At 34.5% G+C, this 25940-nt stretch overlaps 1 protein-coding gene across 1 annotated transcript in view; it reads right to left on the bottom strand.

The window, feature by feature from the left end:
- Window positions 1-283: 283 nt before the first annotated feature.
- AK7 (adenylate kinase 7) overlaps window positions 284-25940 on the bottom strand; it is a 28022-nt gene continuing 2365 nt past the window's right edge. The window contains exons 4-18 of the mRNA XM_074821593.1: window positions 25089-25183; window positions 24226-24336; window positions 20446-20529; window positions 19789-19877; window positions 19169-19259; window positions 16447-16524; window positions 15566-15715; window positions 13959-14087; window positions 13512-13653; window positions 11904-12032; window positions 10842-10910; window positions 9597-9794; window positions 5977-6197; window positions 2367-2525; window positions 284-554 (exon numbers count right to left, since the gene is read on the bottom strand). Coding sequence (XP_074677694.1) covers window positions 516-554; window positions 2367-2525; window positions 5977-6197; window positions 9597-9794; window positions 10842-10910; window positions 11904-12032; window positions 13512-13653; window positions 13959-14087; window positions 15566-15715; window positions 16447-16524; window positions 19169-19259; window positions 19789-19877; window positions 20446-20529; window positions 24226-24336; window positions 25089-25183 — 1784 coding nt within the window. The 3' untranslated portion in view covers window positions 284-515. The remainder of the gene's footprint in view (window positions 555-2366; window positions 2526-5976; window positions 6198-9596; window positions 9795-10841; window positions 10911-11903; window positions 12033-13511; window positions 13654-13958; window positions 14088-15565; window positions 15716-16446; window positions 16525-19168; window positions 19260-19788; window positions 19878-20445; window positions 20530-24225; window positions 24337-25088; window positions 25184-25940) is intronic.

Here is a 25940-nt window from a genome sequence, read left to right as displayed (position 1 = left end):
TAGTGAGGGGCCCAAAACTGAACACAGTCATCGAGGTGCGGCCTCACCAGTGCCGAGTACAGGGGCAGGATCACTTCCCTGTCCCTGCTGGCCACGCTATTTCTGATACAAACCAGGATGCCATTGGCCTTCTTGGCCACCTGGGCACACTGCTGGCTCATGTTCAGCCGGCTGTCAATCAACACCCCCAGGTCCCTCTCTGACTGGCAAATGTGTAACTGAAAAAAATCCAGTAAGACAATTTTGTAGAAAGAACACATTCTTATTGTTCAGAGTTTCAAAGAGACATACAAAATACAGATGTGTAACTGTATTGATCAGTACGTGCAGTAAATGGTACTTTTGTAGAAGGAATATTAAATGTAGTAGTAGTATAAGAAATAAAAATGGAGAATACACAATTAAGCCTAAACAAAAATAAATTCAGAAACTAAGTATTTTTATTTAAAATCCATTAGGAATGTTCTCACTTTCTACTTCACAATTTCAACAGCTGTTAGGATTTAATATTTATCTCATTCAATATCAGTACTGTTCTTGAAGAGATACTCTGCCTGTAAACAGAAGAGTTTCAAAGTTACACTTATTTTCAAGCCTCCAATTTTAAAATTTATGCTAAATAACAAAAATATAGTGGATAACGTTGCTTTAAACAAAATTGCAGCAAGTATTAAATGGCTCTAAAAATGTAATTTCTGTCAGATAGTTCAGAGATACCCCTTCCCCACAAATACCATCCAAAATACCATCCACCTCATTCTCCCTCTTGGTAACTAACAGTCACACCATCTCTATCGAGGGCAAGAGAAGGAAGTGAGCCATTACGACACTATTTGTCACTCCATGGAAGATCCTGGGGAGTACCCTAGGGCCTGATTTCTGGACCCAGAAGAGTAGATAATACAGGTCTTTAAAAGTTATGCAGTTAGTAGGGAAGATCTCAATGCTCCTACAGCTACAGGTAGTTGTCACTCATCAGTAAGCAAAAACGTTAAAACAAATATTCCTTCGTGCCTAAAGTGGCAGGCAACACTGATGCTTTCATTTTAAGCTTTTGCTTGGTTAATAAACTGGTTTTTGTTTCATTAAAACAGTGATAGTGTATCCTTGAAGCCCTTACAAATGGTTCTCATCAAGCACAAGGACCACTAATCACTGGCTCCATTGTGTAAGCCCTACTTGGTGGCTCTATTGTGTGAGCCTGATAGGATCCAGGCCTTGCTAACGACTTCACCATTGAATAGCAGATCAAAGATTGATAAGAGGTGAGCATCCTGCCCCAGAAGACACCAGAGGCTGGATGATTGCCCAAGAAGCATGAAGTCAGCAAAAATTTGTGGAAACTGGGGGAGAAATAAAGGCAGCAGGGGGAGATCACAACCACTGACTCAATTCAGGACTGAAAAGACCTTGCTGCCCCCCCCTCCCCACCCCTCGCAAGGAGCATGCGTGCTAATTTACACGGCAAGGGACGCTAATTTAAATATAACTAACCAAGAGCAAGTGGAATGGTAATTATGGACCAAGGAGTGTAAACTTAGATAGGTTTTTACTAATCATGTAATAGTATAAATGGGCTGTAGTTCCTCTGTGCAGTGTGCTAGCTTTGTGGAGTTACCACCTAGCACCCAGCTTTGCACAAGTATGGAATAAACTGCTGTCTCAGCTCTGTGTGTGAAATTGGCTTTTGCCCACCGAGTAACAAACCCTATCTGAGGGACAACAATAACTTGTTAATAACGTTCTTAGGAAATGCAGGAAGAACAGCAGTACAGCAATAACTTTAGAGCATCTGAATTCTTGTCTGAATGCAATGCTGACCCTGTTTCCAGCCGAAAGCTGAACTAGATAACTTCCTGAGGTCTTTTGCAACTGGAATTATTCTATGAATGTCTTATAGGATTTACTCATTAATTTATCTGTGTATTCTGAGGGGAATTACCAAAGAGCTTTCATTCATTATTACAGTAATGTGTTCTGTTGTGCCTAGAGGGGTGTAAGCAGGATGGAGAGTGATGACCCCCTTTCTGCAGGCCTCTGTCACAGCAGAATTGGCAGGGTATATAAGATGCGCAGACTGCACAGAGCAAGGAGAAACAGATTCTGGTAGTGATTCTTGTCCTGTTAGTGTTTAGCAAAATTGGATTATGCCCTTACTTGATACACAGTATCAGCTGATCCCATAAAAAGTAGTTGCTGGGTTTTTAATTTTCACAATAATTACTGCTCACCAGAATTGCAGATACTGTTAATTAATTGTTATCGTGACAGTGGAGAAAAAAATGTAAATCCTTATGTTAACAGAGATTCTTTGGGGCTACATGAATATTCAGATGTCTTTAAGAAAAAAAAAGTAATCACCTTACCAGAAAATCGACTGGATCATCTGGCCTGATCCTACAGCATTCATTTATTCCTTGCATAAGTGTTGGCATGACATTCTTCATTAAATAGTTTCTTAGTGGAAGGGACTGGGCCTCCAATAACTCTTGTTCTTGTCTTTTCACCTCCTCCAGATGTTTATTCTACAAATAATTAACAAAATCATAAAAAATATTTATAACATCTACCAAATAGCACCTGACTAAATAGTAATGGTGACCTAGAGAAGAAAGTAGTGTTAGAAGCTGTGGACAGAACTTTAAAACTCAGAACTTGGCAGGAAAAACTATAAACTGCATATTAGAGTACATGGCACACTGAGGACAAAGAATTGAACATGATGAAAACTGAAATAATCTCCTTAGTAAAATAATTTTAGTTTTTCTCTTTAACACATAAAAGGAGGTTTATTCTGAAGTCTTCCAGTGGTCCTGTTTCTGTAAGATATTTGGCAAAATGGTTGGAGTACACTGTATCACTTCAAAGATTAGTACTGTTGCAGATGCAGATGGTTTCTTGAGGGTTTTTTGAACTGGAGGGGAAAGAGAATATTTTTACTCAGAAGAGAGCACTGATTCTCTAAATAACTGTAAATTGTGTTGGGGTTTTTTTGTTTGTTTCTTTTGGGTTTGGTTTCTTTGTTTTGATTTTATTTCATTGATGTCAGTTTTTGAGGGGGATCAGAGTTAAATAGACTAAACCCACAGTGAATTACATCTTGTTTACACCAGCTACATTTATTCTTGAATTCAAGTTAAATCGGATACAATGATTACACTCAAAAAGTGGGAGGGAAAACTGCTGCGAGTTCTTCTTTCTTCCCTTTAATAGCACTTAATACCATGCATACTTGCAGTAGTTCTAGCCAGCAGATTACTCAAAAATATTTTTATTGTTCTCTTTTCTCTCATTTTATTCATCAGTAGTGGATAAGAATGAAAGGGCTCAAACAAATGAATTTCTAACAATTATTAAGAATAAACTGTGATGTATGAAGGCTTTGTTTGTGTTTTGCTTCATTTGTTTCTCAAGGACTCCTGACTCCGCAACTGTTTCCTTAGGTCCCTTTGTCTGTTTAGGTAAGATTGAAACACTCGTTAGGCTCCCTACGTAAATCACTGATGGCAGACTCTAGGCCTTCAGTGGACACTTGGGCAACTCCTAGAATGAGATATGGGGGGCTCTAACACAGAGACACAGAGACCCTGTTATAGGGAAACTGATTTTGCTGACTTAGGAGGGAGACACCTGGACTTCACAGCGCATGCTCTGGAAAGAGGGTCAACTAGCCAACACTGTGAAGAAGACTACTTACTTCCTCCCCCGACCACCGAAGACCCTCACCCTATTTTCACTACGCATGCTCAGATTATGCAAATGAATTCTGGGAACTCATTATCATAACACACCCCTTTCTAGGAAATCTAATGAATATGTATGATTTGTGTGTATGTAAACTGATGTCCCTTGCTAATTCTTGGGAGCCCTTATGGTGGAGAATCCCCAGGTCGACTCCAGCACTGACAATAAAAGAATACCTGCTTAACAGTTCTATTGGATTCTGTTAATTCTTTGTTTCAGTAGCCTGAGTCATATATAGATACAGCAAACAGATGATACTCTGAAGACTGCTTTTCTATGCTCAAGGTGTAACACAAAAGCAATGTTCAGATAAAATTGATATAGCAGTATCTGGAAAATACATTTACCTTATTCACTCAATCCAGGAGTGCTATTGAATAAATACTGCAAGTGGGTTTTGGCCACTACTCAGAGACAGCAGCTAATCTACAGTCTCAAGGGCAAATGAATAGTTGCTTAGATTTCCTGAGCATTTGCCTATTTAAAAGGGTAAACTTAAGCACACATTGTATTTAAACACCTACTTTAGCTTTGAATAATGCACAGTTTTCGCTCTTGAAAGTCAGATGGTTTTGGATTAAATAAAGCTAAAAATGTGTTAACTACCCTTACTAATCTTTTAGACAAGTTTACAGCAAGTACAAAATACTATTTAATGTTAAATGAAGCTGTAAATAAGCACAGAGATAACAAAGAAAACTTATTTAAAAGCCAACATCAGAGCACTGTAAATGCTTCTTTAAAAGTGACTAATTTCAGGGTATTATTTCCCCATGGATGTGTACGGGCATTCAAGTGTACGAAAAGGATTTCTCTGTGGAATGATCAGTTTGTTTTTAAATAGCTCTAAAAGAAGACGATAGAACTGCCTTCTGGTGAAACAACCTGAGTTTGGGTGTGAACAAGAACATTCTTATAGTATGCATTTCAGATTATTTACCTAAAATGTCCTTAGGTGTGGCAAAGTAAATAAGGAAAAAGCATCATGTGCAAATCCTGTGAGGTCAGGTGGCCTAAATACCAAGTACTTATTAGCAAACAAAAAGCATCCTTCAGACTGCGTCAGGTAGTCCTCACTGAACTGAGGACTCAGCTCTCAAAGGCATTTCTCTTGCAGGCTCAGAAACCTTTCTGCAATGCAGGCTGGAATACTGATCAGTGTTGAGTTAAAAATCTTGTTTAAAAGGCGTGATAATTAAGACTTGGTCAGCTGCTTAGAAGTGAGCAAAATGCAAAAGTCCTAGAAGACTGGTTATGGAAAACCACCATCGATTATAGTAGATATTTATAAATGGTAAAATGAAAGAGTTACAGCACAGTAACAACAAAAAGAGCATTATATAAGTATTTTAAAGACATGCTGATACCAACATGCAAAAAAAAATGCTTTGTCTGTAATCAAAAAGCGACTATATTCTTTAGACTGGGCCTCAAAATGTGCTGTGAAGATAGTCTAACCCAAATCTAAAGTATGATATATGGAACTAGAGAATTTATGCCACACTGTTGTCCCAAAACCAGGGCTCTTCACCCGGTGTGCAAAGAGCCAATTAACACACAGAATCAAGATACTTGTACTTATTACAGTTCTGTGCAGAAAAGGGCGCTAGGCATCCAAAGTGGCCAGCACACCAAGTTATAAATGTGCACTATATTTACTTGATTCTGAACACACAAACACAGGCCTCCATACATAACTATTGGTTAGTATTTTATCACAGTATCAGCTATTGGCTAGGTTTTTTTCACTTTCATTTAAAGTCACAGTAATCTACCTATTAATGTATGTATGCTTAAAGGGTGAGGGGCTTCATGAAGAGGTGGGTAGCTTAAGATATAGAGGTGTGGCTTTCATATTATAATGAGCTAAATTCACCTAAAGGACACAAAAATAGAGACTTTCCACTGCATGGTTTCAGATCACCATTCTGTTGGTCATAAATCTTAACAATGCAATAGATCTACCTCAGAACTAAGCAACCATAAATTTGTTTATAGCAATAGTGATTCTGGTTACAAAACACAATTTAGATTCTGAGCTGTAGATCGTATGAGAAACATTGCCTTTTTGTCTTTTCTAAATTTTTGCTTTTTATCCTTTTACAACACCACTTTCCAAGTGTATTTACATAACAGATTGCTGGAAGCCATCTAAAACATAAATAATAACGGTTTCCCAAAAAATATGTACCTAAATAATAACGGTTTCCCCCAAAAAATGTATTAACCTACCCACTCTTCCCAATTTGCCATCCTTTCAGCTCTTTCTTCTGCTTCTTTACCCTCTCGTTCAGCTTTTTCTTGAGCTTCTTTGAGAAGGCGGTCCTCAGCTGCTTTGCGTTCCAAATTCTCCTTTTCTGCATCTGTCAAGCCATAATTCCGAGGTTCCCCAATTTCTTTGATGATCTCTTTTACAATAAATCTGTTCTCAGGATCTTCAAATTTGGCTACATCTTTTAAGCAATAGAAGAGAGAACTTTTCAAGGCTTTTGTCAGTTATCAATGGACATTAGTAAATAACTGCACAACCTAAAAATATATGGTGCTCGTATTGCTTGAATTTTCAAGTGTAAGATGATGTTTGCAGTTGCTTATAAATGTCAATTTTTTGCTACACAGAATTAAGTTTTCTACATCTGATTTTCTTTACTAGTTTCAGCTAAAATAGTTTGTCTTTTTAAGATGATGTAAGGGAGAAATGTATTAAAATAATTTTTACAACTATTCTGTTTATCCGTTGCAGCTTGCCTAGATTTTGAAACTTAAAAATGAGGTAATTCAACTATCAGAGATGTTCCTGCCACCAATCTTATGTCAATTTATCCAGATTCATAAAACCATCAGCTTTTGACCCTGTCTTCCCCACAGGTTACACAATAGGTTATTAGGATTTGGCAACAAACTCCAAAGTTTTCACTCATACAGATTTACAAATACACAGACCTATCTCTAGTTGAACTCTTACAGTGTCATATCTACAAAACAAATCTGTAGCTTCATGTAGGAGCAGAGAGACTCGGCAAGACCTTCTCCTTCATTTAATTCCTTCTTCCTTTTAATTGTTGGAGGCTACTTGTGTGTTAAACTTGTAAAAAATTAAGGAAAAGAAAAAACACAGAAAAATGTCTCTGGGGCTTTCTAGGCTCTGTATGCATTCAGTGTGGGAAGGCATCTGGCAGAAAGGGTATAGAAATGTGCACAGAAAAGAGGAAAAGTGGGCATTTCAGGTATCCAGAGAATACGGAGATAAAGGGCTTGTTCAGTGGTGAGGGACTGGAGGTGTAAAGGCACAGAAGTGGGTAAAGAGAGCAAGCAGAAGAAGGGGAAAAACCAGAACAACCAGAACAACTAGAATACAGAATTTAGATGAAAATCCAGTAGTCCCTACTTCGCAGTCCTCTGCTTTATGAAGTTATTTTGAAAGCCATTGGCAAAGCATGCTTCCCATTTCCTTCTAATCACTAATTTAGACAGAAGATAGTTGTCCAATACTAACACCATTATTCCAAGAGTTTAAGTGTTTTTGATTTGGACCTGAAGTCCAAACTCTGCTAATTAATTGAGGAGAAAAGCTAACATAATTCTACATAATAAAATTTCTTTTACAGCTTCTTTCTTCTTTCAAAAAAATCAGGAATTACATTCCTGAAGTATTCAAAATTATAAGAATAATACATTTTCTGTGTCAAGCAGTCCATTGTTTCTGTAATTTTACCTGCACCTGGCTATAAAAATTACAGTGCAAACCACTTTTCTAGTCATTTAAAGTATTGCTAAGAACTCTCTCAGCATTGCATTTGAAGTCTCAAAGACTGCATTTTTTTCTTAGATGGCCAAGCAAGATTACAATGCAAGTATTACAGCAATCATAATTAACTGCATTTATCCTCAAAAATAAACACCTTTTAAATAAAAAATGAATTTAGCACTGATGCTAATTGAGAGGAAAGATCACTAGAAAAGGAGTTCATAAAGTAAGATCTTCAAAGGAAATTGCTGTTGTAACTTTAACATGCCTTTTTGTAGATGATCTAACATGCCTTTGTCACGATCTCTGATTTGCAAATGAGAAAAACAAGACACAAGATAACTGACTTGCAGACTTCATGCAGTGAGTCACTGTAGCAAGGTAGGGTTCCCAGAATCTTGAAGCCCACTCCTTTGTATTAATCACATTTCAGACTCAGAGAAAATAATAATCATAAAAGCAATTCATAAAGCCGTATGTTATGGTTTTCTAAAATTAAGGTGGAAGAAAAATTTGATTAATTTGAGTCAATATTTAACAAATGAAGCACAATTTTTTAACCATTCCCCACTAAGTTCCTTGAGAATATAACTGAGAAAGTTGGCTTTCTGCTTAAATCTGATGCTACTTAATTCTATGGATCTGATAAACCAACTGGAACATCAGCTAAAATGGAGGAGTATTGGCAGAGCTGAAGGTTCCTCACTGAAGTTATCTTTGTAATCTGTCCTTACCATTTTACAACAGAAAGCTATATGCTTTCATACTTCAGTGAGTAAAAATTAGTAATGTGAATATAGGTAAAGAGGCAGTTCCTGAGATAAACAGCACCTAAAGATGATGCTCCTTTGAAGGTGGGAATCAACACTATAAACTCAATATGAACATCATCTGTAAGTCACTGAACGTCACAGTCGTGATATCTCAATAATTAAAATTAGTAGGCCAGTGAGCTTCCTTATTTGGAATGGACTAGAGTTTAAGAGTAATTGGACATAATTCTTAGCAGAAAACACTGCAATATTCTACCATAGAGTATAGACCTTATAGTCCCCACCAAAATAAAACATGGTCTTGGACAGTGCTACTACTTGCCTGTCCAGAATGTATAGGATAAGAATATGACCAATTGACAGCATCAGACCTTAATATTTACCATTTCTTACTCTTACTTTCTGTAGCAGAATTACCTCAATTCTAAAATGATTATACTAACACACTACTTTTTTCCACTGCTACACTTCCTAACACCACATGTATGGTATTATTCTCAAGGATAATCTCCTTGATTAATGGAGATAAATAAAAAAACTTAGGAAATCAATTATGACTGAGCCTATTCAACAACTAACTTCTCATAACTCATCTCAAACGGACATTCCAAATATCAGCAGTTTGATTTTAGTTGCAGGGTTTTCCCCTTGTTTTTTCTTTTCTCCACCTGCCCAACACCCCACGCCCCCCCTTTTTCTTAAGAATGCTGTCACCCTGATCTCACTGCTTTTAAATAATCAGATTACAGTAACCTTCTCAAGATTTCCCAGTGATCACAATTTTCTAGACAGTGTGTAGGGAAGACAAATTTTCTCACATACAGGTATAGTGCAAAACAGTCCTAGCCTTCCACCTTTAATTTCTAATAATTTTTTTGTCATGTTTCATCATTTAGAGATTACCTATATATTGTTATGGCATCTGAGGATAAGTCTAAAGAAAAAATGTAAGCACTATAATATTGAAAGTCCATGAAAATATACTATTACACCAATCTGGAAGGACGGCAGTGCAGAGGTCTGTAACTTAAGTCAGAAAATTATTTTGATCATTTAGCCTACAAACCCAAACAATTAAAACCCCTATTTTTTAAAACACATTAACTGTAAGAGAACAATTCAGAATCCTTATGCGTATACAGATAATTTTGCAGATATATAATTAAATGCTTGTTGTATATGTATTCTGCAGTGTTAATTAACATATTAACATTAACAATATAAATATTATTTATATATGTGCACTTACTGTATGATCTTCACAAGTGTTAAATCTGCAACAACAAAATTTTTTTACTCATATTTTATCTACTAATTTTATTATTTCATACCAATAAACTGAGGATGTATTTCAAGTTCATCAAAATAGTTGAGAACAGTCTTATCATCTGTGTTTAACTCTCTGAAGAGATTCAGAGATTGCAGGAACCGGTCCTGGGTGTAACGAGTTCCAGCAACAATTCTCTCTGGCAGATTTATTATTCTGTTTATAAGGAATTCATCAGATGCGCTCAAAGAAATAACAAATTCTGTGAAGAAGAACACATTATCAGTGCCCGTATATTATTGTTTTTCCTCTTTCTTACCTACTTTGTGTTAGTAAATTTTAAACCACAATTTAACGTAAATAGATGTGAATTGTATATATCTTTATAGAGAATTTAATTATCAAATGCTTATATTCAACTTCTCCAGTCAGAGCAGTCCAACAATATTGAGACATGTCTGTAAAGAAGCTACATATTCCAATTCTACCAAATTCTTTCTTAGCACTCAACAAGACTATTTTTGCAATAAGCAGCACAAAAATCTTAAGAACAGCAATGCAGTCCAAATTTTCTGAGAAAGCTATCATACAACCAATACATGTAATAAGTATATGAGGAAAAAAAATTCTTATGAGTGGTGCAGCCAGAGCAGCAAGATACACTGGAGAATATAACAACTCATTTGTTTTTCAAGTCATCAAAAGTCATCACCCTGTATTGTGATTTTTAATCTCACAAATAAAGGTGTATCTGCTGAATTAAAGTAAATTAAAAAAAAATAGACTAGTATATTAAAGATACTATGCTACCACACACCATAAAATTGTGTCAATGTTATTTTAGTACTACTGGTAGACAAAACCACCAGAAATCTTTCAATGTTCCATAAAAAACCCCGTCTCCTCTCCTCACTTCAGAAGTCTGATATTTCTGGCTTCATTAGGCTGAATCTTGCAGTATTTTATTAACTCAACAATCAATTTGTATTTATTAAATATGACTTCATATAATTTATCACAATATATTCTGATATTTCTATTGATATCATTACTCAATACTACTGAAACCTGTTAATTTAACAAAGCCAGGAAGTAGTTTTTCTGACATCAGAGAGAAATTTGCAGAATCAAGCACAGACACAGCCCCCCCTCACTTTCAAAGAAGAGGGCAGCAGCTTTACACAAATTAGATATTTATTTTATGTTAAATTAAATATGAACAGATGGAGTGATATTTTAGACTTCTCGTTGGTGGCAGCAGTATTTGAAAACTCCTCAGTTTATTTAAAAAGAAATCTATCAAACCTACCAGGTGTGATTAATTTATCACATTTAGGTATTTTGCCCTTTATTCCTTCTTCTTCATTTTCACTTTCCACTAAAAAGAAATGGTTGACATTTTCATTTGAAGCAACAATATCATTATATTTGCTAAAAATGTGCCCAGTACAAACACAGATTTGTCTATATTCAAATTATACTAATTGTTGGAAATTAATCTAACCTGGACACCAGTTTGGAGAATTTAGTAAGTAATTCATGCTGGCAGCCACAACAGAATTCTACCTTGGGACACTAACAGGTGTTTGCCTATACAGCAGAAGTATGCACATGCATACAGAATTTTAAGATGTGTCCATACTGCTGTCCTGACCCTGGCCTCTTCTCCTGACAAGTAAATTATTCCGCCAAAAACAGAAACAAGGCTCAGAACAGTGAGCAGAAATGTTTTACAGTAGTATGGTTAAAATGGTTTGTGGCATTGTCTGCCATTCTGAACAGTCAGTAAAACTCCCTGAAGAGCATCAGCTAAGCATGATAATTTACAGCCCAGTATATTAAGCTGAACAAGACTGGTTTTTGTTTTCCTTCAAATCTCATGATATAATTTATGTACGAAGATGATTCTTGGTCTTAATGCACAGACAGTGCTTGCTCACAATTTGAAATGTATGTCACAGAGCTCCTCTGAAGTCACACCTACTGTAGCTGATCTAATATACTCACTGTAATCTGGCTCACAAAACATGTATTGGTGCACTGGCTGGGTCCCCTCATTAAGCAGCCCTTAAATATTATGAAGAAATTCTGCCTTAGAGCTTGCTTGAGTGGAGTAGACCAACACAGAACAAGAGAGCATCTTCCATATTTATGCACTTACTTCGTACTTTGCCAGCAAAGATAGTCTGAAAAGTATTTTGTGCTTAAATTAAATAAGGTGCATTACAATCCTTCTTACATTTTAAGCATCATGTGAAAACAACTTTGTTTTGTGTCCTGCACTGTAGTCATTACAGTGATGGTGCACCTCAACTACTGTGGCACTGGGAACAATAATGATAGCCATAAAAGTAAAAGCAGCAGTACTTACAATTAAAAAGATCTTTTGCCTGGTCGTAGGATTCTGGGAACCCATCTAAAATATATCCCTGATTCCTACAAGGCATAGATTTGAGCTTGTCCTTCACAAATTTAACAACATACTGATCATCTAGACAACCTAAGACACAAAGAAGGTTACTAGGTACCTAGTTTATGGAAAAGAGATATCTGAAATTATTTTACTAACATTTAAATTAATTTATCAGAGAGACTTCTATCTTACCCTAAAAAAATTTATGTATTTTGAGTTACTATTTGTATATTACATGTTGTCTGAATGTAAATGTGTAGCTATAAAATAAAGTTATATTTGTGTTTACAAGGATATAAATATTAAAACTTTAAGGATACTAAACAGGAAATTAGGTTTTTTTAGAATAATGCAATCAGATTTTACTAGAAGTAGCAAAGAAATATTTATAGAAAAAAATGTGACAAAATTATTTTCTATTTACAATTAACAGTAAGACTTAAAGATAGTCTTGCAAAACACGTGAGATAGGCTTTACAAGTTTCATTTTCAGATTAATAGATTGAGATATGACGTGGTTTATTAACTTGGCCTACATGGTTGAGCAAATACATGGGAGTAAAACGTTTGGTTTGGTTTGATGTGATTTTTTGTCCTCTTGCAACCATTGACTCCAGTTCCCTACTTTATTTTGCTCCAGCTTTTAAAAGTCTTAAATATTTATAAACTATTGTAATCATAAAAGTTTGTTACTATTTTAAAAGGCATTATTATTTTAAACAACAAAGCAAGGCATGCAGAGAGATGCTGCCATAGATCTTATTACTGAAGTTTTTGGGTCCATTACAAGTTCATTGCTTTGTAGATATGCAAGATCCAAATCAGGTAAACCTTTAGTGATAGAATGAATTTATAAGGAGGATCACTTTACACCGCATGGAAAATGTTAAGCGCTAAGTCAAAAACTGCATGACTTTATCCATATATAGATGATAATTAGTACTTTTCAGGAATAGCAATTTTTATGGACCTTTTCCATCTGCAGACTTTAAAATTCTTTACAGCCTTCAGTAAATTCTATTTACTTTTTAGAAATGGCCAAAATGAGGTATAAAGCACTTAGAAAACCCCCACAATCTCATATGGCAGTGCACTAACTCTTTTTCATAGAATACTTTTCTTTTAAAATTTGGTAAAGATATGCTTCACTAACTTTTTACATTATATAAGTTATGCTCCCTGTTCTGAGAAGAAAACATGAAGTTTTTTAAAAAATACGGCCAAGAATCTAATGCTTCTGAGTATACGATTGTTACTTATATATCAACTTACAGGGTAAAAAGAATTATATAAAATATATAAAGAAGTAGAAGGATGGAACTTCTACAATTAAAAAAGCACCACAGTATTTAAAAAATACATCACTTTTGATATACAAGGTATATAATGTATGATGTAAAACATTGCATTTGATTTTTAAATAAGATTCATACAAATGGACAGGGCATGATTCTTGCTTTTAATAGCATGCCTAAGTTCTAAAGCACCAATTTACTTCCTGATTTTCTATTTGCATAGGATTGCACTAGTTATCTAAATCCCATCTTAGTACTTTGTATTTCCTACCTGCATTCTTCTCCATCCTTTCTTTTATTCTAGCTAATAACTCGTGTGCTGCTTCTATATTTTCACCCTCCTCCTCTTCAACACTTTCTCCCTCTTCTCTCACACTGTCAGAGTCCAGTTCTTTAGGAGCCACAATTTTCTCCTGAAGACAATATCAGAAATATGAATAGGCTCAGAAATTTCATAGCCAAATTTGTTTTCTACACAGATGTAATAAAAGGACAAAAAAAAATTAAACAATTAATTTCATGTATGCTCCTGGACAGTGGGATACTGAGCAACCTTCAGTCTCTAAAAAGAGTTCAGTGTATCCCCCAGAGGTGATCAGTAGGTCAAAAAAGATTTCCATTCTAAAATAATGGAATTATAACCAATTTTTAAATGATGCCAAACATTTTAAAATCACAGAAAATAAAATAATAGCAATATTAGAAAACAGCAACAGACCAGATTTGCTATTGTTTCAGAAATCACATCATTTATCTTAATGTGATGTATCTTGTAGTGTTTGCAGAGCTCTTCAGCAATGGAAGATTTGCCAACCCCAGGAGGACCATGAATGCAAACTTTGAGAGGCTGGGGAAAAAAAAAGTTAAAGATATAACATCATTCAAACAATATGGATGTTTTTATGTGAAAGGAACAATATTTTTTCTATAACTAATAGAAAACAACAATTATTATAATTAAAACTGAAAATATATTTTAGTTTTATTCATTTATTTATTTCTTGTTGAATATCTCCTATATAATCCACAAGCTTTGAGTAACACAGTTACTTAATTTAAATTTACAATTTTACCACTGGAGAAAAAGCACGCTTCTATTTAGTAGACTCGCAGACCAACTTATAGTGGCACTATTAGTATTTGAATGATCAGAGACAAAACACAATCCCATAGATAGGCTGCAGTGGATTGGAATGAGGTGGCAGATATTCTACTAGCAATAGTTCTTTATGCCAACTGAGGTAGAGCTGCTGTCATCACAATGGTTATTTTGACCTCAAAAATTTCAGATCCCTCACAATCTTAAGATATTATCAATTTCTCATTTCAGCCTACCTAGCCAGTGGATGAGTAAGTGTAATCAAGATTCCAGTATACACTTATTAAATATGTTATGCAACAAACTCAAAATCATGCATCATTAATAGCCCATCATAATTCAGTAAATCTAACAGTGCAAACTCTACAAATTTAACAGGGACAAAGGTTTAACTAGCCTTCCCTCTCCTTGCCACTTGGTATGTTTACATTTTGTACTGAATTTTTTGAATTACATGCATACGTTCTCAGACGCAGTAGTTCAACCAAACACAGCTCTGATAATCCTTTCAGAGGTACGCAGGGACTTTTAACAACCAACCTCAAATGATAGTAGTTGTATTTTGTTTTACACCTCCTGAACCCTTGTTCAAACTTTGAACAAGATTTAGACATGCTGAACAGCTTTATCTGTTTATCTATTGATTTACAAATCAATACTTGAATGTATGCAAGCATTTTTCTGCACCTTTCAATAATCTCCCCTGTACAGATGAATACATAAGTTCTAAATATTAAACTAAAATATGAAACAGCAAAGTTGCTTAGTACAGAGTAGAATGAAAGCTACATTACAACTGAATAGCCTGGCTCACTAAATATATGAAGGGCAGAAAACACTTGCTTAACTACTGACTGGTATAAAAAAGCTTAAATAAAAGATACACTTACTGTGTTCTTGAAGCAAAATATACCAGGAATGCCATATATTACATACAGAAACTAGTTTTCAGAATAGCAGCTTCTCCATCAGGAAGCTTATTTGCATTTACAGGGTTTCAGTTTTAGGCATAAAAGAATTAGAACAGTGAGTATTATTTTAATTAATATTCCCTCTTTTTTAGGTTCTTGGATTTAATTTTCTGTTTTTACGTTCACTTATTTTGCATCTATATCAGTCTTCCATGTATTTTTACTTCAAGAAATTAAAGCTTGTGTTTATATAACTAATTCTATTGGGAAAGAAAAGAAAAGCACACTTTAAAACAGCATACACCAAACCATTACCAGTAATCCTCGACTTTGCTTGTATTCATTGACGATTTGTTCAATGTTCTCCACCAGTCCTGCCTGAGCAATCCACTTAATGTTGAAAGTCTCTTTCAGAAACATAGATTCCATTCGCAGGTTCACAAGCAACATATCCAAATGCATTTGCTGAGGGAGCAAAGCTACATTTATTTACAGACTTAAGCTATGCATGTTAAAAGAACACTGTTAGCAAACTAGCAACAAGAATGGAGGGGTGAAAATAGAAAGACTTAAAAGCATAAGGAAAGAAGGCTTGCGCACAAACCAAACGAGACTTTTTAAAAATATAAACATCTTCAATGTATATTTGTATTTGAGTAGTCTCATGAACTATTAGAACATGAAACATTAAACAAGTAATCTGTACAATTCAAAAGTTTCATATAATTTCAGGGAATAACCGCTTTCATAAATTTATCAAGTACCATCTTAAAACTACCGCCATTGTAATTTGTTTATTTCTCCTATGAATAGTTTATTCCAGATAAATAGACGAATACAACATAATTTATGTATGCTGTGTCCATCAGCCTTGGTAGCACCTCATTATTAACTTTTTTTTGTTGTTATCATCATCATTTTGCATAAGTTTTGTTAGAATGCTCCAGTATGCTCCGTGCAGCAGTAACATCAGTGCTCCACTGCTTTTCTAAAGCAGGCTGTAACTCCTCAAAATAGTCTGTTCTATGATGGTTAAATTTTAGTTTGTTTATTTTCTATATGTAAACTCACTGTATATATTTTTACGCATGTTTTAGGGATAAATTTTTCTGGTGAAATAAAAAGAAATCATATATTTGATGATATTATACTTTTAATTTACATACTTAATTAATAAAGGGGGGAAAAGTACTAACTGTTAACTCTTTGCTCAGGAATGCATCTTCTTTTGGAATCATCTCAATTTTTCCTGGTCCAACATTTTTACTGATACACTATCAAGAAAAAAAAAATACACTTATCAAATCAGATTCTTAGAAAAAATTGTACAGGATTTCTGCGGATAAAATATGTCCTTTAAATTTTATGTTACACCATACCTGAAAAATCAGTATACTGATTTGAAATAGATCAAAGAACTGTATATTAACTTTAATGTTAGTATTAAACACCATTGTTTTGCTATAAATCACTTCCTCTTTAGTACTTGCAAAAAAAAAGTAAACCAACAAACAAACAACCCAAAATCGTAGAAAAGTATTCCAAAGCTCTATGTACAACTTCCTACTGCTTAAGAACTATTTGGAGACCTATTTTATTTCCCAGCACTTTCACTTCAGGTTCTTGAAGTATTTAATTCTGTTAACAGTGAGGAAGGTTTTTCAGATCAATGCCGCCAATAACACTCCATATTACCATTTTAATTTCATCATTAGACAGAGGCTGTTAGTTACTCCTACAGCCTTTTAAAATAGATCTAAAACCCCACTAGATTCCATAAAATAAAAATGGATATAGAGCATCAGATCAAATCTACATATATTCCAGCATTCTGTTTCCAACAGTGTCAATTAGTGGACGCCTAAATGAAAGTCAGAATGGGAAAAGCATATGTGATACGCCTTCCAGATACTCTTCTAATCTTCAACTATTTTCAGCTCAGACACTTTCTAAACTAGAAATAGCTGGTGTATATTTACCCATGTACCTTCCCAGTCTTGCCCTGGCTGGTAGAGCTCCATGCCAAGACAGCTTTCCACAGCGCTCTCTGCAACACTCTCTCCACTGGCAACTTCCTGTCTCTACAAGAACTGTCCACTTACTCCTGCCCTCTATTTTCCGTTTCTAAACATTCACATACTCATGAAAGTACTCAGCCACTTTTCTTAGCGTGCCTAGCTGCTTGTCAACAGCTTTTGGTGAAGTACTTCTTTGAAAGCCTTTGGGAAATTCAAGTAGACTACATCAGCTTGTTCACCCTTATCCATATTTGCTGATTGCATTAAAGAACTTCAGGAGGTTTTCAAAGTATTTGAAAGTACGTTTTTGTAAAGTATTTCTTGGGAAAGTATTTTACAAAAGTCCCATTGACTCCTCCCAAATAGAACACATGTATCTGGGTGTCCTTTAATGCATTTAATTTATTATAATGTCTAATGATGTACCTGTTTATTAGCCAACAGTATTAGGCATGTTGGCCTGTAATTCCCAAAAGGTTTCAGGAATCTCTCTTTTTACATTGGCATCATATTTATCATCCTCCAGCCTTCAAGTGCCAGGACAGTGCTAAACGGCCGGTTGTATGTGTGAATTAGCAATTCAGAGTTATTTCATCCTTGAGCTATTTCAGACATCTTCATTGAATACTGCAAGATTCTGGTGGTTTCTTGGTGTTCATTTTGTCAGTTCATTCTATAATATTTTCTACAGTTACTTTAGTTTGATATAGATCCTCTAACAAGCTATCCGCAAAGAGATCCTGAAGCATTAAGAGGCTTCCAAATTCTTACCCATGCTCACTAATGCAAAGAATCTCTGTTATGGCCTTGTCTTCTCTAAGTGCTCCTTTTATACCATAGTCATTGATTTGCCTTAGAGATTTTCTGATAGGCTTTTTGTTAAGTGTTTGATAAAAAGATATTAATTTTGAGTCTTTCGTGATAGTTGTTCTTCAAGTGTTTTTTTGCTTATCCTGCCAGATTTCATGATCTTTTCTATTCTATCTTCTTCATCTGGACATAACCATAACTTTTTGAAGTCTGACATCTTGTTTTCTTCAACCTACAGTTTAATCATGCTAATTTGCATTTTTTCTTTCCCAAACTAATGGCCTTATATGGCCAATAATATAAATTTCAATAGCCTCTACAGTTCTCCTCTAAGGACTTAATATTTTTAACATCTTCTGTGTTCATTTTTGTATAATGCTCTTTCCTATGATTGACCATAGCTGCAAAAGTTATTTTGACCTTTGCTTCTTCCATAGGAATGTTGACTAATTGCATTATGGTCACATATACAGAATGGCTCTTCAACTATTAACTTCTCAGTGAGACCTTGTATATTTACCTGAACCAAAACAAAGGTTGCATATTCTTGTGAGCTGCCTAACACACTGTTCCATGAAACACTCTTTGACACAACCAAAAATATCAGGCTCTTATGTTTGGTCCTTACGTAACATTTGCTCTATCTACATAAATTTCCTATTATATTGTATTAGTTGACTCTCACTATCAGTGTATATTTTGTAGTTCAACAGTGTCATCAAGACTATTTCTAGACTTAATTTCAAAATGCTTGGAAAAACAAGATATCTTCCTACAAAACAAAGTAAAAAGCGTCTTAAACACTTTGAGTATCTAATTACCGTACTGTGAATCCCATAACAATTCACCAGAACTTTTTCTCAGGTAAAACTTCTACTTAAGTTAATGAAAATACTACAAAAGTTAGTTCTGCAAAATCAGGTCCAAATAGTTTATTTTGGTCAAAGGACAGAGTCTTGGAGGATTTAAAGATAATTTTCTATGACATTTACTATACACGGTAATTCAGGAAGACCTAGGAACTTAAGTAAAATGTATAGCTTTTAAAAGCTTAAAGATATCTGGAAAAAAAAAGAATCAAATCTCTTACCTTTATTAATTCTTGAAGAGTGTGCATAGATAGATCTACTGCAAGTATATAGTGAGACCTTGGCCTGTGGTCTGCTATATTTTGTAACACTCTGAAACATAGCAAGTACAGTCAGGACCAGTAGTTACAGAACTACACTGGACTTTCATTGTTAAATGCATTTCAGAAACAGTACAAGGAGTTTATAAAATCCTGCAGAACTTTTCAGAGCATGACATTTTCATGTATATTTTCCTTAATAAAGAAGCACAGCTAGATATTTTATTTGGAAGGAAGGTCGAAGGATAAAAACCAACATCTGTAGAAGATATTCATTTAGCCTGCTGTAGAGTACATGATCCATTTCCAGTTCTGTGCCAGTTAACTGGTATCACACTCTAGATCGAGCATTGCTAGTCATTTCTTAAAAGCATAGCACCAGTGCAAGTCAGATAAGGTTTCCAGAAGGCATAATAGTACTAAAGAAATGGAAGTATGTTTGACTCAGTAAGATGGGCCAAAGAGTGTTCTTAAACCCACCCACCCCAATTTAAAAGCCTCAGTACTCTCTAGTAGATTTGGATTTGTTATCTAGCTAGGTATCAATTATTGCCAAGGGGATTTTTTTTTTTTCCACTTACGCTGCTAAATCAAGAACATGAATGGTTGGAATAAAATTGTTTCCATCTCCAAAAACAGGTATTGCAGGAGTCTCACTAAGCCAACCTATCTGGAAATACAAAAAGAAGTGAGGAGAAAAAGGTTACTTTTACATGGTGCCAAAAAAGGAGCATTTGTTTACTAGGCAAATCTATATATTCAGGATTTAAAGTTTAGTTTCTTGAATGATTAATGGAACTGCAGTAAAGGAAAAAATTCTTGAGAAATACTGACTGGCAGCCTACTAAAAACAATAACCTTTTTTTTTTTTAAAAAAATATTCTTTGATCTTGACAAATGTTATTTTATATCCCAAATAAAAGAAATGCTTGGGAAAAAGAAAATAATGTTGAGAAGAAAGATATTTTTCCTGATTCTGTTGATATCACAGACACGTCACTGTAAAGAACATATGGAGATACTCTTCAAAAACTATGTAAAACACTAAAAAACATATAGAGCCAAAAGAAGTGGAAAACACTTCCACTGTAGCTAAAACCTTTCAAAGGCTTCAAATAATCAGTTTTGTTCACAGAAGCATTAAGCTTATGATACCAAAGCTACTAAAAATGCATTCAATTCCAGTGCAGTTTACCCCTAGAAATTAAATTAACCTTCAAAAATAACTGGATGTCTACCTTAAAAAAGTAGTGTAAGACCCCTTCTCCAGCTCCATATTGATGTCCCGAGGCAACAACATAAGTTGGAAATTTATGTTTGTTCTGTGAAGTAAAATCAACAAGAAAGTTTTTTATAAAAATATGGTACTGCAAATGAGATACTGGCTTACAATGAAACTTGGGTACTTGTAAAGTGTGCAAATTATATCACTTAAAATTTGTAGCTAGATCAATTGGTGCATATTCTGTAGTTTCACAAGTCATACTGCTAATACTTCCTTCAAAAAAAGCATTGCTCAATCAGAATTGACCTGTCTACATTTGAACTGAAATTCTAAAAAAATTTTAAGAGTTAAAAAAATTGGATGTAAATCAATGAACAAGATAACTCATATTTCTACTTTCTATTTCTAAGAAAAATAACTCTAAAATTCAGTGAAACTACTTTTATTATTGCATTATATTTACATTTGACTGCCTAAAGAAGTGGGAATTGCTAGATTAATGATTTTACAATTGCTTTACTTTCATTTTGAAATATAATTAAAAAAAATAAATCCATGAACTGTTTTCCTAATCACACATCACAATCAACCCACATATTTTTTGCTGAACATTATTACATAATGTCATGAATTTGCCTGTCTTGGCTGCCTGTTTATGTAAAAAGTTACTGCTTCCATTAGTGTTGAGGATGGTTATACAGAGAAAAAAAAAATATTTTAAAATCATCTTAAGGAGAAGAACTTTCGAGAAAATATTTTAAATTTGGACCAGTCACTTCAAATTTTTTAAGATTAAACAAATTGTTAAATAATTCTCATGTTGTAAAGATCCTAGACATTACATATCTACATGACACTATGTGAAAGAACCTGCATTTACCAGCAGAGGGAATAAATGTCCAGATTTGGGATCTACTTTTTTTTGTGAATAAATGCATATTTTCTTATCATCTTTATAATATTTCAGAAGCATAAAACTAAGAACACTGTTAGCCACAAAACATCATATAAAGGGATGACAGTGTATTTTATCTGTGTATCTATCTACGTACAAAATAAAACTTTGTAATAAAAACTATCTCAACTCTGTTGAATGCAACAGCTTGGTAGTAACCACGAGAAACATTAAAATTAGAAGACACTACAGAGAGCACAAGAGCTCCCCCCACACTTAGTTTGCTTGGGTAGTGCCATGACAGAAACTGTACCCCAAGAGCAACAGCTCCCAGGATTGCTCTGGACAGACTGCAAACATGCCTCAGGAGAAGACACGCTGTAATTTCCATCTCCCAGCAGGAAAAACCTGCCTCTGGTGAAAGCACAGGAGGTGCTATTCCCCATCTCCCTTTATGAATAATGTAATACATAAGGTTTTCTTCCATTGACCTTGCAGTAGCTTCTGTAGTAGCCACTTACAGAGACAAACTAGAGTTTGGCACTGATTGCTATACTTCACTGAAATACAAACCTCTGAAACAGGTTCAAGTCCTCTAAAAATATCTATTTAGTGTCACAAGTCACACATACGAGAAGGTATTGCTGGAGATGACCTGAATATACTTAATTTTAAAAATAAGACAATTATTAGGCAAGCTCCAGTTGCACACGGCATGTTTAGTCACGGGTGAAGACCTTCAAGTTGCCCTGTAATATTCAATAAAGCCACTAGATGTCACATTCTAGCTACGATTATCAGTTCTAGGGTTTGATTGTTTACGTTTGTTTTCTTCTAATAAAATGCTTGAAGTGGAAACAGGTTTAAATTAATGGATTCCGGAACTGTGATGGCACTGAGAACAGAGCTGGGAGATGAAAAGTTCTTCCGTTTGTGGTAGGCAGATGTTTCTCCAAGGATTCTGAATTTGGCAGGACCCCAGAGTCAGTGACTTCTGAGAAAAGCTACACAGCCCGAATGTTCCCTGCCCCAAAGGTGAAGGCAAAAAATTGCTAGTGATAAAAATCAAATACTTCTAGCTCACAACTTAAGCAAAATATAGGTGGGAGATACACTAACTCAGAGGGCTGAAATCTTGCTTTAAGCAACAACAGCCATTAAATTCACTCTGAACAGATATGAAGCCTAAGAAACCCTTCAGTTCTTAGGTGCAAGATTTTCTCTACATGACTGACATAGCTCCTGATGAGCTCTCTGCAGAAGAGTGGTAACACTGTAATTTCTTCCACAGATGGCACATTCCCTAGATGCCACTGAATTTAGAAATGAGTAAGAACTGTAATCCAGAAGTCTCCAGCCGTTACAGGAAACTACTGTTGATCTGCTGGGAAGGACAGATGCTTTGGAGCCTTTCTGTTCTGAAGTGCTGATGGAAACTAAACAGGGGCAATGATACCCATTGAACCTGCCCCTGGAGTTGTGGAGGGAAAGGGCTCCTTTTGAAATGCCTACAAGAGGTATATATTGAAAATATTCAAGATGCTTTACTGTGCACTGCTACACAATGTTCCACTGTCTTCAACAGATATTCAGCCTGGCAAACATTTAGAAGCTAATTATATTAGCACCCTTGTTATGTAGTGACTCAGTGCTTTGGACTAGTCAGAAAAATTGAGTCAATAGTTCATCTGGGCGTTACTGGTGGCAGAAGTTATTGTGAGCTTTGGTGGACGCTGTTTACAATCTTCATATTTCTAGCATCACAAGTATGACAGTGTTCCATAGTCTTACAACTCCATGTTAGCACAGTAAGAGTAAGAACAACTTACCACTGATTTTTCAAGCTGTAAACGAAATTTTACTGGCATTCTGTACTATTAAACCCATGTTAGAATAGAATATAAATTCTAATGCTATTTTCTCAGCAGGACATAAGATGATGAGTGTATATTCAAATCAGAATAAAGGAGTTTTTTCCTTCCCCTCTCTATAATTAGCCTGATAAATTTCTGCAGTGGACACTAAATGATATTTATTATGGGAGACTACTAATTCACAAAGAGAATGACCAAACGACACCTTCATCATATGGTATATTTCACAGTCATCCAGTTCTCTTTCCTAGCCTCCACAGTACTCACTAATGACAACAGTGTCAATTTTCCTAAGTTGTGAAGCACAATCTGAGCCACTGTTGGTATTTATTTAATAATAGCTCTTAAATACAAAGAGAGGCATGGTCTGTTCTCTAGTAAGACTAATAGTCTAATCAGGTCAAAACAAAGCTGAAGGAAGTGATTTTAAAACACATATAAAGTGATAACATATATTCTGGTCATTCTGGGCCAGCTCCTTGGCCATGATTTTAAAGTGAATTATAGGGTGGAATAAAAGTCAACAAGGCCTCTGCTTCAAGAGCACAAACTATCCAGGAACATGCTAGGTGTGGCCAGAATATCTAAATATTTAAATGAGACATAATAACACAGCTTGCTAATATTTAAAGATGCTGCTTTTCTTTAAAACTACATTAATAATAGCCCTTTCCTCTATATTCTTTCATCCTCAAGTCTTTCCCCACGCAGGCCCCTGCTCTAATTCTCCCTGATATAACCAATGAAACAATGTATTTTTCAAATGAGATAAGCATGATTTACTCAATACCTAAGGAAAAAAGACAAAATTGGGTATTTGTATTATGCAGACACTTCTGTTTCAAAACACATTATAGTCTTCTCTATACTTAATATTTTATTAATAATTGATGTTAGCCGTATTTATCAAGAGAATAACATACTTTTAAAATTTATTCAAATTGTTGGTAATTTCCATTACTAAGATAATACTTTCAGTAAGATGACCAAAAAACCTGTTTTTATAAAAAAGTTCTTTACATACAGTTTTCCCAAGTTTGAGAATGAGTTTTTCAGCATTTATGTGATCCATAAAGTTAGGATGAGATTTTCTTCTGCGATAATCTTCATCAGTAAAAGGAATCTCGGGATCTTCCTATGAAGGAAAAAATGTGACTGTTAAACATGTCCTGAAACAGAACAATTTGTAAAGGCGTGGATGGTTAAAATAAGTTTTTAAAAAATATTTTAAAAATCTGTTTTAACTTTGTTTTCATTTGAAATTCTTAAAATTTCTGATTCTGATACCTGAGGTTAAACGTTTTGTAAATGCCAATAGCTCAATTTTCACAGTAAAAGATTTTTAACTACTTTTTATATTTTAAAAAGCGTGAAATTTTATTATATATAGCATTAAACAAGCTTGAAAAACTATTTCTGTAACACTAAATTTAAAAATTGCAATAGCATAATACAAAGCATCCCACGTGGTTCCTGACAATATTTAACATATATAAAAAGTTATCTATTTATCTGTCTAGACATTTAAATATGTATTTCATTAACTATATAGTAAATACGGGATTTTTTATGACTGAAGTCCCGTGCATATTGTGGTTAGCATAGGCCTTACCTCTTGTCCAAGCAGTCCCTAATGTCTGCCTGTATTATTGTAGCACAGTGACTAAACTGCTCTGTCCAGTGGAACAAATTTAACAATTCTGGCAGTAAGTAGTGGTTCAGGGTGAAAGGATCATGAAAAAAACCACACCTGCTGACACTAACTTTATTAGCTATTGTTGAAGTACATTCTGAAATACTTTGTTTAATTGTATTTAGTGAATATTTTCCATTAAATGGAAATATTCAGTTAAAAAAAAATAAAATCAATGTTTTCATGTTACTTACAGGGTCAGGGGGCTTGCTTTTTGCCCAGGTCATTATTGTTGAAATGAGGATGAATAACTTTGGTGTTGCAAAATACTCCATTTCCATATGTAGGGCTGTTAAATGAAAGCAAATAATTTAATTAATTGTAAACTGTATTACTCAAACTGTATTTTTGCTTTTATATAAAGGTCCTGTATAGACATTTGTACCATAATATTCCATGTGATATGAATTTTTAAGCAAATACTCTTTATTTGGGTTGGTATAAAGATAGTAAGTGAGAAAGAAAACAAATAGACAAGTAATGGTAATACAGAAGGAAATTATTGGGAATACATATCATGGGGGAAAAAAAACCCAAATCTATACTACGAAATGATTCATCTTTATTGACTGCTAAGATAGTGAAAGAAAATAAAAGTGTGGGTTTTTTCATGATTGAAACAGAAAATCTACAGAACTCAAGTAAAGCTTCCTTATTTTACTTTAGAGCAAAATAATTATATGTGGTTTATGTAACTTATGATATTATAGTATAAATATTTGAAACAGGAAAGCATAATTTAGTTTAACTATTATATAGAGAACAATATTGCACTGTCACCATATCAAGATTTCAGGTGCCTATTAGACTTTGGATATAATAATCAGTAGAAAGTTTCAGAAAGACTGTTGGCAGTATTTTTTGTTGGACTTTTAAGTCAAAATATGTTTAAAATACTTATATAAAATATTGAAACATTATTTGAATACCACAGGAGCAATTTTTCTACCCACCTCCCAAATGCAAATAGATAAAATGATGGTTGACAGTTATTTAGGGAAATAACTGCCTACACAGATATGTCATTCAAAGTGTTGGACCATTCC

This window comes from Strix aluco, chromosome 4, assembly GCF_031877795.1.
Source record: "Strix aluco isolate bStrAlu1 chromosome 4, bStrAlu1.hap1, whole genome shotgun sequence".
In the NCBI taxonomy this organism is placed as follows: domain Eukaryota; kingdom Metazoa; phylum Chordata; class Aves; order Strigiformes; family Strigidae; genus Strix; species Strix aluco.
This window is presented reverse-complemented; position numbering and strand designations above follow the sequence as displayed.